The sequence below is a fragment of the Neophocaena asiaeorientalis genome, unplaced genomic scaffold (assembly GCF_003031525.2).
Source record: "Neophocaena asiaeorientalis asiaeorientalis breed wild unplaced genomic scaffold, Neophocaena_asiaeorientalis_V1.1 scaffold24, whole genome shotgun sequence".
NCBI lineage: Eukaryota > Metazoa > Chordata > Mammalia > Artiodactyla > Phocoenidae > Neophocaena > Neophocaena asiaeorientalis.
In genome coordinates this window covers 5,216,348-5,231,609 of record NW_020185317.1, presented here as the reverse complement: position 1 = coordinate 5,231,609, position 15,262 = coordinate 5,216,348, and the positions used below count along the sequence as shown (strand labels likewise).

The window sequence follows — 15,262 nt, the reverse complement described above, 5'->3', positions numbered from 1 at the left end:
GCGTGTGTGTGTGTGTGTGTGTGTGTGTGGTATAAAATGGAAATAATTTAAGTTGCAGTGTTGTGCAGGAGTACAGTGCCCCAAGTACACTCTACTTAATATAAGAATATACTTAGGGGCTTCGCTGGTGGCGCAGTGGTTGAGAGTCCGCCTGCTTAAAAAAAGAATATACTTATGTTTAATATAAGAATGTACTATTTAATATAAGAATACATATAAATAAGAATATATAAGAATACACACTGATACTCAGCAGTTATTGTATGCTAAAGGCAATATCTCATTTACTTTATCTCACAACAACCCTAATAGATAGGTTCTCTTATCCTTATTATTCATATGAAGGAACTAAAGTTCAGAAAGGTTAAGTTACTCATCCAGTGTCATGTAGCTAGTAAGTGGTGGTGGAATCGGAACACAAGTGCAGGTCTTTCTAATTCCAAAGCCCTATCACCTGTCCTTTGAACTGGTAAAGGAGAAATCACAAGTCAGCATGGAAGAATTCTGCAGAAATTCAGGTTGGGAATTTACTTTGGATTTTTACCACATTACATATAACAAAATAAATTCCAGATGGGATAGAGAGTTAAATTTTAAAAACAAAAGAAGCAATAAAATAAAGCTTTAGAAAACTAGAGGGTAGATTTGAGTACTTCTCAAATCTCTAAAGGAGAATGTCTTTTTGAATAGTAATAGAAGAAGTCACAAAGTAAAATATAAGTATATACAACTATAGTAAAAAAATAAAAATTTTTTTTTTTTTTTTTTTTTTGCGGTACACGGGCCTCTCACTGTTGTGGCCTCTCCTGTCGCGGAGCAACAGGCTCCGGACGCGCAGGCTCAGCGGCCATGGCTCCCGGGCCTAGCCGCTCCACGGCATGTGGGATCTTCCCAGACAGGGGCACGAACCCGTGTCCCCAGCATCGGCAGGCGTACTGTCAACTACTGCGCCACCAGGGAAGCCCTAAAAATTTTTTTGATTATCAAAACAAAAGTATAAATTGGCAACAATTAAGAAAACAACACCCAGTACTGGCAAGGAAAACTGTCATATATTGCTTATGATACAATAAAGCAATAAAGGCCCTTGAGTAACATATTGTAAAGGACATAAAAATGTTCATCCCTTTGTACTAATTCTACTTCTGGGAACCTATTGTATTAGATCATCTAAACTATGGAAAATGCTGTCTCCATGAAAATATTTTTTCAGTGTTTTTCATAAAACCAAAAATAAGGCAAATAATCTAAATGTCCAATATGAAGATAGTGATTAAACTGTCAAACCACCAGATGAAATGTTATATAATCATTATTATCAATGATCATAAAATCTATGTTCCAGTGTAAAACACTGTGGATGTATAAACTTTTAATCTTTTTCATTTATGTTTTTATTGAGGTTACAACTGTAGAAATAAGGTAATTGTACCTTGAGAGACTGAAATCAAGTATTGTACATTAAAATCTTAATCATGATTATTCAGGTAATAGGATTAAGGTGGATTTCTTTACTTCATTTTCTGAGTTTTTGATAATATGGTTATTTTAAAGTAAAAAGGACATATTCTTTGACCCACAGGATGGGTTTCCAGATTTCCAGGACTCTGTGCAGACACTCTTCCAGCAGGCTAAAGCTAAGAGTGAGGAACTCGCTGCTCTTAGTTCACAGGTAACGTCAACCACCAGTTACTATTTCATAACAGCACTGTAGGTTAAAAAATAAATGGCTGCTTCGACTAGCTTCAGTTTTAAATTCAGTTTCATCCAAAGACTGAATTTATTTCTGGTTGTTTTTACAATGTCACCTGATCCACAGCTGTATCAGTGAGATAGCAGTATCAGCTAGGTTTAGTTTGCTTTGTGAGCAGAACCCGACATCTGCTACTTATTTATTCTTTGGAGTTTTGTAGGAATTAATACAGATTCTCTACTTAAGAAAGAAGCAACTTGATACCAGGAAAACAGCCATGTTGATTATGTGTGTAATACAACTCTGAGATAAAATAGTTCTAGTTCTCAATAATATACTAATAGTCAACATTGTAACTATTGTTGAATCATTTCAATTCATGTATAATGAAAAGTTAATATGTAGCTTCAGGTGCTTTTGCTGCTAAGTTATTTAATCGTGTACACAGAAATTAACATTTTAAAAAGTCATTTTTGCCTTTTAGAAAGTACTGTAAGTTTTATTCCTGTAGATCTTCTCACTAGTGACTGCTTTTGGTCAGATTTAGTAGTGCCAAGTTTTGTGTTTTCATGTTAAGAGGATGAAAAATACATTTCCCCCTCAAATCTTATTGAAATTTTATTAATTAATTAGTTACAAATTTAAATGAATTGAAGTTATGGTTCCTTTTGATCTCATTTATTTATTTTTAACATCTTTATTGGAGTATAATTGCTTTACAATGGTGTGTTAGTTTCTGCTTTATAACAAAGTGAATCAGCTATATATATACCAGCTATATATATACATATATCCCCATATCTCCTCCCTCTTGCGTCTCCCTCCAACCCTCCCTATCCCAACCGTCTAGGTGGTCACAAAGCACCGAGCTGAACTCCCTGTGCTATGCAGCTGCTTCCCACTAGCTATCAGTTTTACATTTGGTAGTGTATATATGTCTGTGCCACTCTCTCTCTGTCCCAGCTTACCCTTCCCCCTCCCCGTATCCTCAAGTCCATTCTCTACGTCTGTGTCTTTATTCCTGTCCTGGCCCTAGGTTCTTCAGAACCTTTTTTTTTTTTTTAGATTCCATATATATGTGTTAGCATACGGTATTTGTTTTTCTCTTTCTGACTTACTTCACTCTGTATGACAGACTCTAGGTCCATCCACCTCACTACAAATAACTCAATTTTGTTTCTTTTTATGGCTGAGTAATATCCCATTGTATATATGTGTCACATCTTCTTTATCCATTCATTTATTTGATTCAGAATAATAGTATAAGCTTTCATCTTATTCTATGAGTTAATATATTTCACCTGTTGATTTTTAGTGAATCAGGATTGTTTGTAACATATATATAATTTTATATAGTAGATGCCTTGTATTGCTCTTCTATATAGCATGGCAGTGATTCCTATCTGTGTTTTTGACTATTACCTCCTTGGCAGAATATCACTGCTTTGACTGTCATAGGTATTATCACACATAGGTAATTTAGAGCAGTGCATAGAGAAGGGACTTAGAGAACACATGCAGAGATAAATTTATATGTCAGCCAACTAATTGTGTACTTTAAAACATGTCTTTTTATGATGGGTTGGAAAATACTGCAGTTTCATTCCATGATGAAGGTGAAGATCCTCGTTGGCACTGATGTTTTTCTGCATAATTTGCATTGCTTAATTTTAGAGGGAGGTGTGTTTGTCTCGTTTTTCTAGACAGCCGTTTTACACCTTTTCTCCCCCAAATATACTGTCATCATATCAGAGTTTGTGTAGTGCCAGATCCTAAAATAAAAATGCCAAGACTTCGCCCTGTGTTTTAGAAGCAGTTTATAACAGATGTTGCTGTTGCTCTGAGGTTCCTTTTTTAAAAAATCTTTAAAAGGACTTGGTATCTTAGAAAACAAAGCTAAGGTTATTTTGCTTTTGAGCTAGAATGGAATTCTCTTTACAGAATTGAGCAGAAAGCTTTTTTCCTTTCGTACAAAATCTAACATTCTGTGTTTTAACATGATGATATAGACATCAGTGCATATTTATGGAACGTGTATACCACATGAAGTATGAACTAATTTTAATGACTACTAAATATATTTGCTGCAGTCTGAAATTGGCATCTTTAAACCATTAAAAAATCTAGAATGTTTTAGTTACTTTATTTTCACTTTACTTACTAGCAGCCTGAAAAGGTGATGGCAAAGCAGATGGAGTTCCTTTGCACCCAAGCTGGCTATGACAGACTGCAGCATGCTGAAAGAAGACTGTGTGCAGGACTTTACAGGCAAACCTCAGAAGAGCACAGCCCTAATGGCTTGACTTCTGATAACGCTGATGGACAAGGTACATCTTTAGAGTGACCCACACCTTTAGAGCCAGCTACTCTGTGCACTTCAAAGGGAAACAAAAAATTGCTGATTTTTTTTAAACTTGATATTTTATGGAGATTATTTTATAGGTTCTCTATCAAAATTAATTTTTAAATTGTCCCTTTTTCTAAAAAGGAAAGAATTCTTCCTGCAAATATAACTTGTAGAGTTTTTTTTTAACCTTATTATCCCTAAATAATAGCTGGCACATGTGATTGACATGTATTTTGTAGAGGGTGGATGGGAATGGGAGATGTAAACAGTACAGATCATTTTTCCTGAAGAAATGGATTCCATGGGAGATGTTTATCATTTTTTAAAAGATTAAAACTTTGGTTTTTTTAGATTTCATAAACAGATTTGTCTGAAATTTATAACATTTGGTTCCTAAGAGAATGTGGTGACTGCTTCTAAAGTACTATGACAGAGTACAGAGATTTGAAGAGACAGCATAAGAATGGAGAGACTTGTAGAAATTTTGTCTTCTTTCAGGCTTCACATTGGCCTGTAGTCCCTATGAAAATATTTTGTGTGGTGTATACTTTGGAAATTGTTCTCTTAAACACAGGTGTAGAAAGTTTTGATTCATGAGCATTTTTACCATTTTAAAAATGATTTCATTTTTTTTGTATCCACATGTGAAGAAAATCCCAAGTCATTGTCATTCACTCATTCAACAAATATTTTTTTAGTATCTCCTATGTGCCAGGCACACTTCTAGGCACTGAAAATGCAGCAGTGAATAATAAATCTCCCTGCTCCCTTGGAGCTTGCACTTGAGTGGAGGGAGATGTATAGCATATAGGTATAGGACTAGATCCTCTAGTTTCAAATAGATATAGTGTTTGAAGAAAAACAATTTTGTAGGACTTTTTTTTTTATGTATTATTATACTTTTTTCAGAGAGTGGTTACTGTTGTCAAAAAAATAAGATTTCTTTCTAAATAAGAATACCATCTTAACTAGCATTCTTCAACTATAGAGTAAAACATTACACATCAGCAGATCAGAGTACTGGCAAAGAACGTTCTTCCTTTTTAAAATATTACAGAAACTTTTTAGTGGAAGTCTTGTTTAACTTCTCCAGTCATCCTTGACAGTTAAGACTGGAGTTAAGGGACTTCCCTGGTGGCGCAGTGGTTAAGAATCCGCCTGCCAGTGCAGGGGACACGGGTTCGAGCCCTGGTCCGGGAAGATCCCACATGCCGTGGAGCAACTAAGCCCGTGCGCCACAACTGCTGAGCCTGGGCTCTAGAGCCTGCGAGCCACAACTGCTGAGGCCCTTGCGCCTGGAGCCCGTGCTCTACAACAAGAGAAGCCACCATGAGAAGCCCGTGCACTGTAATGAAGAGTAGCCCCTACTCGCCACAACTAGAGAAAGCCTGCGCGCAACAACGAAGACCCAACACAGCCAAAAATAATTAGTTAATTTTTTTTAAAAAAAGACTGGAGTTAAGACGCAAAGGATTAATAAATGATTTGATGACTCTAATTTGTGACCCCAGGATAATCCAGTGTAGGGCAACAATTTGCTAAGTATGATGGATTTAGGTTTATGATAGAGTATGATTTGGTATATGAAACCTTTTATACCATATCTGTTCTAATTATATTTTTTCGTGGATTTGCCATAGGTTTTGTTGTTGTTGTTGTTCTAGTAATGGGCAGTTGGCTTGAAGCCATCTCTGTCTCTGTAGTATTTGTTGTTATGTGGTTAGTGACCTGCCTTGGTAAAATGGTTGCACTAGTAAGAAAATGCCCCACAGAGGTGATGCATTATCTGCCAGAGCTGGAGTGCATACTGGAAATCTCAGTCTTTTCTTTAGTTTGTGATTAGCTCTTCAAAATGTCCTGGCAGAATGGTAGATCTTGAGACTAGCATGAGTTGCCATTTTCCTCCTAAACTATTATTTTAGATATTTCTCCAGCTATTTAAATTCTTCCAGTGCCTGTCGACTTTCCTTACTTATTTCCTAAGGAGTGTTCAGGCGATCTGTGAAAACTTATTTTTAAGAAAAACCATGATGCGTCTTTAATTACTCATATTGCTTTTTTTTTCTTTTCATTAGGCGAAAGACCTTTGAACCTCCGAATGCCTAATTTACAGAACAGACAACTCCATCATTTTGTGGTGGATGGGGAGCTGAGTAGACATTACTCCAGTGAGGCGAAGTCCCACTCATCAGGTGAGAATGTGGGATGTGCGTAGAGGGAGTAATATTTGAATAAAGCGTCTTTCCATTCTAATCTCCTAACTTCCACTGTCCCCCTCCTTAAAAAAGGGGTCATTACTAATGATGTTACTAGTCCATTTTCTCTCCTTGGAAGTAACAGATTGCCATATTAATAGCCAGTCTTTTTGAGAACATGATATTCCAAAGGACTGACAGGGAAAAAGCTCTTGAAGATTGAGATGATTTTGATTAGCTATTACATGAATGGTGACTTTATACACAATTCTGAACCAGATAATAAATGGCTGGTTCCAGTTATGTAATTCCCTTTTCCAGCCTTTCATAATATGAAATTGATGGACTATATGTTTGCTGTCCTGCTAAGAAAACCTTGTGTACCCAAATCTAAACTTTTTATGCAGCTGCATTTGGGGGATGATATTTGTATTTCAGAAGTAAACTGAGCTCCATAAAAGGACAAGCTGTTTCTTATTATAGTTTGGTGTTTTCATGTTTTTATCCAAGTAAAGTGAGTTATACAGACTTAAAGTTTTAGACACCAACACCATTTGAAAGAATCTGGTATCATCCAATCTTTGAGCTAAAGTAACTTTAGCAGTTACTTGAAGTCACTTGTTTCATCTGTAAAATAGAAATAATTTCTGCCTCATAGAATAGTTATGAGGATTAAACAAGATAGCCTATAGGCATTGCCTGGCTGATAGGAACTCAGTAAATGGTAGCTACTATTTTTATTCCTCTTCTTATGCTGAATTTCTGTATAGAGAGGGAAAGTCATGAAGTGAACTGCCTAATTTCAGATAAGCTATTAATGTTGGTTACTTTTCTAGAATCCTTTTTAAAGTGTGTGTGTGTGTGTGTGTGTGTGTGTGTGTGTGTGTGTATCCCCCAGTATTAGTACTTCATGTAAATGTTACATTTTATTGTCATTCTGTAGTATTTGTTTGAGGTTGAAATAATTATTCATGTAATTCCAAGGAATGAGTCCTGTGAAAATAGAATCTTCATTCTTTTATCCCTATTTCTCCCACCATGGCTAGAGAAACTTTTAAAAATAATTCCATGTTTAAACATAGAAGTTGTTTTTCTGCCTCATGTCTTCATTGATAGTAAATATTTTAGACAATAACTTTGTTGTATACGAGTGACCAGTTTTATTTTATATGTTATGTATCACTTTGGACCAAGCATTAAATAAAAATCAGTAGGTTCTATATGCTGTGTGCTTTATATACATTTTATGATTTAAGTCTCATATCACCCTGTGTAGATACTATCCCCATTTTATAGGTGAAGACACTAAGGCTTAGAGAGGTGTGTAACTTGCCCAGAGATGTATACAGCTAGTAATTGGCAGAAATGGAATATAAATCCAGAATCCAAACTCTTAACCTCAACTCTGTAAACATAAAAATTTTATATGGAATTGCAGAGTCATGAATAATTGATACTGCTTGCTTTGGAGTTTGGGGGTTTGTTTTTAAGTTTGTTTGAGTTTGTTTTTTTGTGACCATTGATTTAAAATATCAATACATTTTGTGTTTCTCTTTTTATACAGAGAGCCTGGGGATTTTAAAAGACTACCCTCACTCAGCTTTTACTTTAGAAAAGAAAGTCATCAAAACAGAGCCTGAAGATTCAAGATAGCTATGATTCTCCCACTGTTCTCTGGAAATGGCATCAGATTTAAGGATAATGCTCCATCATAGAAATAAGCCTTAATAACCAATGTTGCCTCATTCAGCACAAACAGATTTCATAGCCAAAGCTTAAGGACTGATACAGTAATCAGTGGAAACCAGGAAGACAAAACTACAACCACAAAAGAAAATTAAGAGAATGTTACAATCTGTAACAGAAATACTGATCCACATTCCTCTGTAAGTCATTTTATGTGGAAAGGCTTACAAATTAATATTGTAAGCATTAATTATTTAAGAATGTACAATGTATTTGTATAACTTATAGAAGTAAAATCTAGATGTTGAGACCTGTTTGGGCCAATAGGTGTGGATACAGTTTATCTTACTTGAAATTTCATTGTCTACTTTAAGTGTGTTTTGCGTAAATATTGTATGTCAGAGTTTAGAATCTTTGCAGTCATAAAAAAGAAAGTTTAAGTGATGTAGTTATTGGCAAAGTTGTAATGACTTTGGAAAAATGGAAAGCAAATACTCAATTTAAGTCAGGAAAATGTAGATTTAATATCTGATAAAACTGATTTTGTTTAATAGGAAATGTGTCATTTCATAGTAGTCACATGTCATTTTTACTGGCTTAATTAGGCACATAGTTAATAAATACTGGAGTAAGGTCAAAAAATTGAGCAATAGAGTAGAAAAACCTCTCTTACCTAGTTGAACCAGGTTGCATTTTATGATAGCTACTTAAGGTATAACAAAAATAGGAAGCTATTAGTTGGACAGAGAACTAGAAACAAGTGGACAGATGTGTAAAAGCCTTGACTTAAAATTATTATTTCAGAATGTGTTATATAGATTAAGACATAGTAAGCTAACCCTAAATGTGATAAGGATGGTGACTGTTAACAAAGGCTATAATATATAGTAGAGTAAGTACTGTTTTATATCCAGAAATTCTTCTCTACGCACCAGAGTCAGAGAAGCTAGATGGCTCTCCCTGGGGAATGTCTTCCCATGCAGACCATCACAAGTTTAGACAATCAGTGCATCCACATTTGCAGGCATATTTCTATGGAGGTTTAGTTGACACATATTATTTATTTTACAATTTCATTTTCATATACTTTTCAGATTTATGAATGCAGTTTTTTCTTAAAACTCATTTTAACTTGAAAATCTGTTTTAATTCCCCCTATTTAATTAATGGGTTGTATGCCTATATATGAGGGTGTGCTTAAATGTTAATAACATACTTGCATACTTACTAGAATTTCACATTGGAATCCATAGTGAAAAACAAATACCACTTCTCCCAATTTACATTTTTTCTGTTGGTTTAAGAGAAGATGTTTGACAGCTTTACTTACTTCCTCCAGATTCATCTAAACCCAGATATTGCTGAGAAGAGTGTATTGACTTGGAATATGTGTTTTTTGTGTTGTTTTTGGTTCTGCTCTAGGTCATAACTATGTAAAAAATATTAAGTTATAATCTATTATACTAAAATTCATCAGCCAAATGTTAGATGAAATGTCTGCACTGTAGTCTCTGATCACTGTCACATATATAATTCCTTTTTCATTTTGATTTGTAGAATAGCTTTACAGTAGAAACACCAGTAAACAACTTTTATACTATTAAAAGGCTTTTTTTCCTTCCTAAATGTTTTAATTGTACCATAGTGTTTCGCCCACTGAAGAAGCTTTTTATGGACTTTGCAACTTTGTTGCTAGCTTGAGGTTATTGTGATTGTATTGTTCACTGTGCATAGAAATAGTATGAATACGATTTACATAGATTGTTCAGTTTTTAATATTAGCCATAGAACTGGTTAGTATCTCAGTAGTTTCATGAAACGTTTCCTGTATTCTAATCTATTTTGAGAAATTCTGTGGGTTTTTTTTAATTGTGTCTTATGGTTCAAGTTTGTAGATTTTAATAAGCAAAAATTTTTAAAGATATGGTAATCTTACAACTAATATTTGTCTGTCTTTCATGACTGCACAAACTGCATCTTTAAATCCATAAATAAGTTTCCTTAAGTATCATACTTTTCTGGTCTTTCATGCTTAGTGATAAGGGGGAAGCACAAGAAAAATTTCAGTAGAATACAGTTTTTATTTTGTAAACACTAATGTATTAAACTTGCTATACATTGAAGCAAATAATATATATTTTTATTTGAATTGTATATATGAATTGGATGTTATAACTAGTTGATTTTTTTCATTGTGTTAGAGGTATTTTCACTGAACAAGGTCAATTGGTTACCTCAGTATTACAACCAATATAGTCCAAGGGACCATTTCTCCCCAAGTCTGTTTTGTACTTTATTACGTGAAGTCTGCGTTTCTGTGACTATTAAAGCTGTTGGTGACGTGGGATGAGTGCAGTTGCTTCCTGTGGCAATAAAGACTTTGTGTGCCCCACGTACCTCTGTTTATAGAGCTTTCTGCATAGCACTCCTCACAGTAGTATTAGCCTACCTGTCTCCCCTCTCTCATTTGGTCTGGGCTTGAGTGTTAGGGGCCAGGGGCTTATTATACCTTAAGACTAAATATTATTGTCAGCTACCTTCATTTTTATAAAGTTATTTGGCAGACAGGTACTCTGGTCTGTCAGAGAGAGAATTTGGTTTATTTTGTTCTCACCTAAGAGAATGTTACAAAGACATTTTGAAAACTACCCACCATGTCTAACCAACTAAATTAATAAATAAAAGGGGGAACATTAGGATTTAACATTCATGATATGCTAATATTTGCAGTCTTAATGTGATTTGGTCTCAGTATTAAGCGCTAATTATATGAAATTCAGCTAACCTGTGGTAGAGGATTAGCAGAAGCTTTGCAACAAAATTGTAATTGATGAGTTTGGTAGATTAATAAAGAGCTTCAGTGCTGAGCCACACACTCAGGTGAGGGTGGAGGCCACAGAAGAAATATAAGACATGGTCTTTGCCCTTTGGGAACCCAATACCTAGTTGAATGGGAACTATTACCACTCAGATAAAATCCAAATTTCAGTGTGTTACAGAGGGATGAATAAGGAACTGACATTTAACTGCATTCTGTGTTCAGTAGGTATTATGGTAGTAGATACTTTACAGGTGAAAGAAAGCACATTTAGTGAGTGAGACTCGAGATCAGCCAGGTGTGGAATAGTTAACAGAAAGAGATGGGGTGTGCTTATAAAGTCATAACGGTAGTACATTTCAACTTGAGGTCACTTTTTAAAAAATTATTAAGCTGAATGCTTGAAAATAATGCTTGCCATGAATAATCATTCTTTTGACAGTCCCATTGAACCTATCAGAAGGCAGGGGGAAAAAGTGCTTTTTCCTGTCCTTAATTAGTAAAACCACTTGGGTAAAAGCTTTAAGATTTGGTGATTATGAGCACCTAGTGTGCCTTTACAATTATAGTTGATGGTATTGAAAGACTTGAAGCCTAAATAAGCATGCAAGGAATTTCCTAACATATGGTCTGCTCACTTGGCTACTCAAATGTTTTAAGTATTACTGACACAGTACCCATTTTGCTGGTGACTTCACTTAATACTGCACTGAGTCTTCAAAAGAAAATCAACAAGACATTAACCTAATGAAACTAGGAGGTCTGTCTCTTATAGGAAATGAATTCAGTTAGTAAAAAGCTGAAGTTAGAATTGAGCAAACGCGTTGTGTTTGTAACAGCTTGAAGCATAAGACCAAATATGGTAGCTGCTATTTAACTAAAAACCAACTTATGGTCCAGCTGTGTGCATGGGTGGCGTTTCAGGGAATACAGGCTTATTTATTTGTTATCTGTGGGTGTTCTCATAAATGAGATTCTCAAGTGGGCCTCCAAAGTTAATAAAAGAATGATCCAATGTCCAGAAATTTGTTTTTATTGTAAATATGTTTAATCTCAAAAATCCTTCCTGTTGACTGTTTCTTTAGTAACTATGATTCTTACTTTACATAGGAGTGATCAAAAGCTAAATGCCAGTGTTTTTCTTACTTTCTGAGTATGCAGTAGTTAAAGCTTTAAAACCTCTTCTCTGGCCTTTGTTTCTACTGACATACGAATTTTTTTTTTAAAGGAAAAAAACACCTCTATGGTGTTTTAAATTTTTTATGCAGAGCTAATCAGAAATTTATTTTGTAAGTTCACAATCAACTGATAAAGTTAGAATCCAAAAACTTACTGTGTTTAACTTTTTAAGTTCAACATAAATCTTTTTCTAGCCATAAGTTTATTTATTTTTAAATTTTTATTATAGTTGCTTTACAATGTTGTGTTAGTTTCTACTGCACAGCAAAGTGAATCAGCTATATGTATACATCTATCCCCTCTTTTTTGGATTTCCTTCCCATTTAGGTCACCACAGAGCACTGAGTAGAGTTCCCTGTGCTATACAGTAGGTTCTCATTAGTTATCTATTTTATACATAGTATCAATAGCAATTTTAAGGGAACTATGAATAATGGTTGATTCCATTTACAAAATTGGTTAAGATCCTTTATATTTTTATTCTTTCATATTCTGCCTGTCTTCTAAGGGCCACAACATTTTGAAGTATTAAAACAATATCCTATTGAATTCTGGGTCTCCTGGTTGTATCTGTTTGGTCACAGTTTCCAAGGTTTTATTGTTCTGACAGCTAAATAATCTACTTCCAAGTATTGCTCCCAATAAGGTTAAAGGTCTATTCTTTACCAGTTCATCTTCAGTTAAAGGAAATTTTTATGACATTTTTGTAGCAATTGCATAAAACTCGCAAGAGAAATGCGAGTTCTGTGATTCATCAGAAACGAATCACAAAAAATGCTGATCTTAGTTTTATTTCAACATCCATATCAAATGTTTAGTTATGATCCTTTTTCTGTTGCCTCTAATTTTTTTTACTGTATTATACAATTGCTGTCTAAGTTTTCCAGTGTAACTTCTCAAAAGAATTGACTTCTTCACAATCTCAGAAATAGAGATAATTGAATGCTGCCATCAAACATAATATTGCAAAATGCAGATTAAGTACATGTAACACTGGTTTAAGATGGTAGCGCCAAACAAGTGTTACAATCAACCCAAGAATTTTTGTCATCAGCCTATTAAGAGTGACAAACTTTGTGAATTTCCTGGTAGTCCAAACAATTTGGTAATCAACCCAGGCTAGTTTTGCTGTGGGTGAGTACCAGTGACGGTATAAGTTAGATTGTGCTTCATATTTACACATTCTGAAACCTTATGAGTCATCTTTGCATTAAAAGCTTGCACCTCATAAATTTATGCTAAAAGTGCCGTGTTCAACACCCACACACAATCCTAAGCAAATAAGGCCATTCTCTTGTAACTGTCACAGACACCCTCTGCTGACAGGTCACTAAGGCTCAAGTATGTAGGAAGGTGAAAAAGTAGTGCACACGTAGGTGGAATCTTAGTGGTAACTGGCTCAGCAGAGGCATTTTATAATTTTCTGAGACTACCTACCATCCTCAACTGTGAACTGTTAAGCCAAACATCTGTGGTCTAGCCCCATGCCCTGCTATTTAGTATCCTTCCCAGAAGACAAAGTGATCTTTTTGGTAGCATGTTCTCATACTGTGGGTCCTCCAGAGTCACATCATTTTAGTTCTAATTCCAAAAAGGAGTACACACTTTCTACCCTCAGGTCTCTGACAACATAATGTAAGGATGTTTTCCATCAGCAGTTAAAATAGACTAGGTCATCTTTTTCCTTTCTGAAATCAGCCAGTTATTCTATCATCAGAACATGCCCATACATTGATGAGTGAATTTCTTCTGCATGCATCAGCTAATTCTCAAATTGGAGCACATCTTTCTGAGTTTTACTTATGGGAAGACAGCTTGTGTAAAATAAGACAGACATATCACGGATATAACCAGGTACTTAACTCCAATTCTTAGAATATTAAAAAGCAATATCCACTTGTTAAAAAGATTAACATGGAAGGGGAAGTAAATTTTAGGTTACCTAACTTATTCAAAGAGAAGAAAAAAAACAATATATTGTAATATTTAAAAGTGAGGAGAGAGATCTAATTTCCCAAGATTTTAACTATTATATATATAATAGTTTACAGGAAAAATATGTCACTTGTATGCTCCTTTATTAAAAAGACAACTAGTTCTGCTTTGCAAAGCACATGATCTAAAACAGGCTTATATTTCTAGTGACAGTTGTAGTAGTGCCATATATCAAATTTACCATTTTCTAGCACTGGGCTAACTGCTGTACATTTAATCCTCTCTGCAACTCCAGGAGGTAATTATTATTACCCTCATTTTACAGATGAGGAAACGGAGGTCTCCAGATTAGGTAATTAGTTATCACACCCCTAGTAAGTAGTAACTTGGGCCAGTCCACTTGTTGGATGCCAGTCCCTGTGCACCCTAACCTGTCAAGTTTCTTCTCAACTGAGTGGCCTATACTGTATCAATGTTTAACACAATAAACACTTTGAAATGCAGATACAGCTTAACTATACACACATATAGAAACTACTGGGCCAAGACATGGAAAGAACCTAAATGTCCCTTGACAGAGCAACGGATAAAGAAGATGTGGTGTTCCCAATGCAGCCAAAAATAAATAAATAAATAAGTTTAAAACAATTATATAAATATGACACAAATGAACATATCCACGAAACAGAAACAGACTCACAGATATAGAGAACAGATGTGTGGTTGCCAAGAGGCAAGGGAGGTAGGGGAGGGAAGGATTGGGAGTTTGGGATTAGCAGATGCAATCTAGTATATCTAGGATGGATAAACCACAAGGTCCTAGTGTATAGCACAGGAAATTATATTCCGTATCCTGTGATAAACCATAATGGAAACAAATATGAAAAATATATAAATGTATAACTGAATCACTTTGCTGTATAGCAGAAATTCACACAACATTGTAAATAAACTATACTTCAATAAAAAATTTTTTTCAAAAACTAGAAAAAATTATCAATAGTTATCTTGGGCAGAGTAGAAGGATGTGCCCTCACTCCCTCTTGTGAGAGAACTGGAATCACAACTAACTGCTGAACAGTCATCGATAGGAAGACACTATAACTCACCAAAAAAGATACCCCACATACAGACACAGGTGAAGCCACAATGAGACGGTAGGAGGAGCGCAATCGCAATAAAATTGAATCCCATAACTGCTGGGTGGGTGACTCACAAACTGGGGAACTCTTATACCACAGAAGTCCACCCACTGGAATGAAGGTTCTGAGCCCCATGTCAGGCTTCCCAACCTGGGGGTCCAGCAACAGGAGGAGGAATTCCTAGAGAATCAGACTTTGAAGTCTAGGGGATTTGATTGCAGGACTTCGACAGGACTGGGGGAAACAGAGACTCCACTCTTGGAGGGT

The 15,262-nt window shown here is 35.2% G+C and overlaps 1 protein-coding gene across 3 annotated transcripts in view; it reads left to right on the top strand.

Annotated features, from left to right (window-relative positions):
• Nucleotides 1-10,266, top strand: part of NAB1 (NGFI-A binding protein 1) — a 44,673-nt gene extending 34,407 nt beyond the window's left edge. For all 3 annotated transcript variants that reach the window (XM_024733650.1, XM_024733651.1, XM_024733649.1), the window contains 4 exons: nt 1,583-1,672; nt 3,858-4,020; nt 6,116-6,232; nt 7,800-10,266. In XM_024733650.1, the coding sequence (XP_024589418.1) occupies nt 1,583-1,672; nt 3,858-4,020; nt 6,116-6,232; nt 7,800-7,888 (459 nt within the window). In that variant the 3' untranslated portion in view covers nt 7,889-10,266. The remainder of the gene's footprint in view (nt 1-1,582; nt 1,673-3,857; nt 4,021-6,115; nt 6,233-7,799) is intronic.
• Nucleotides 10,267-15,262: the final 4,996 nt, after the last annotated feature.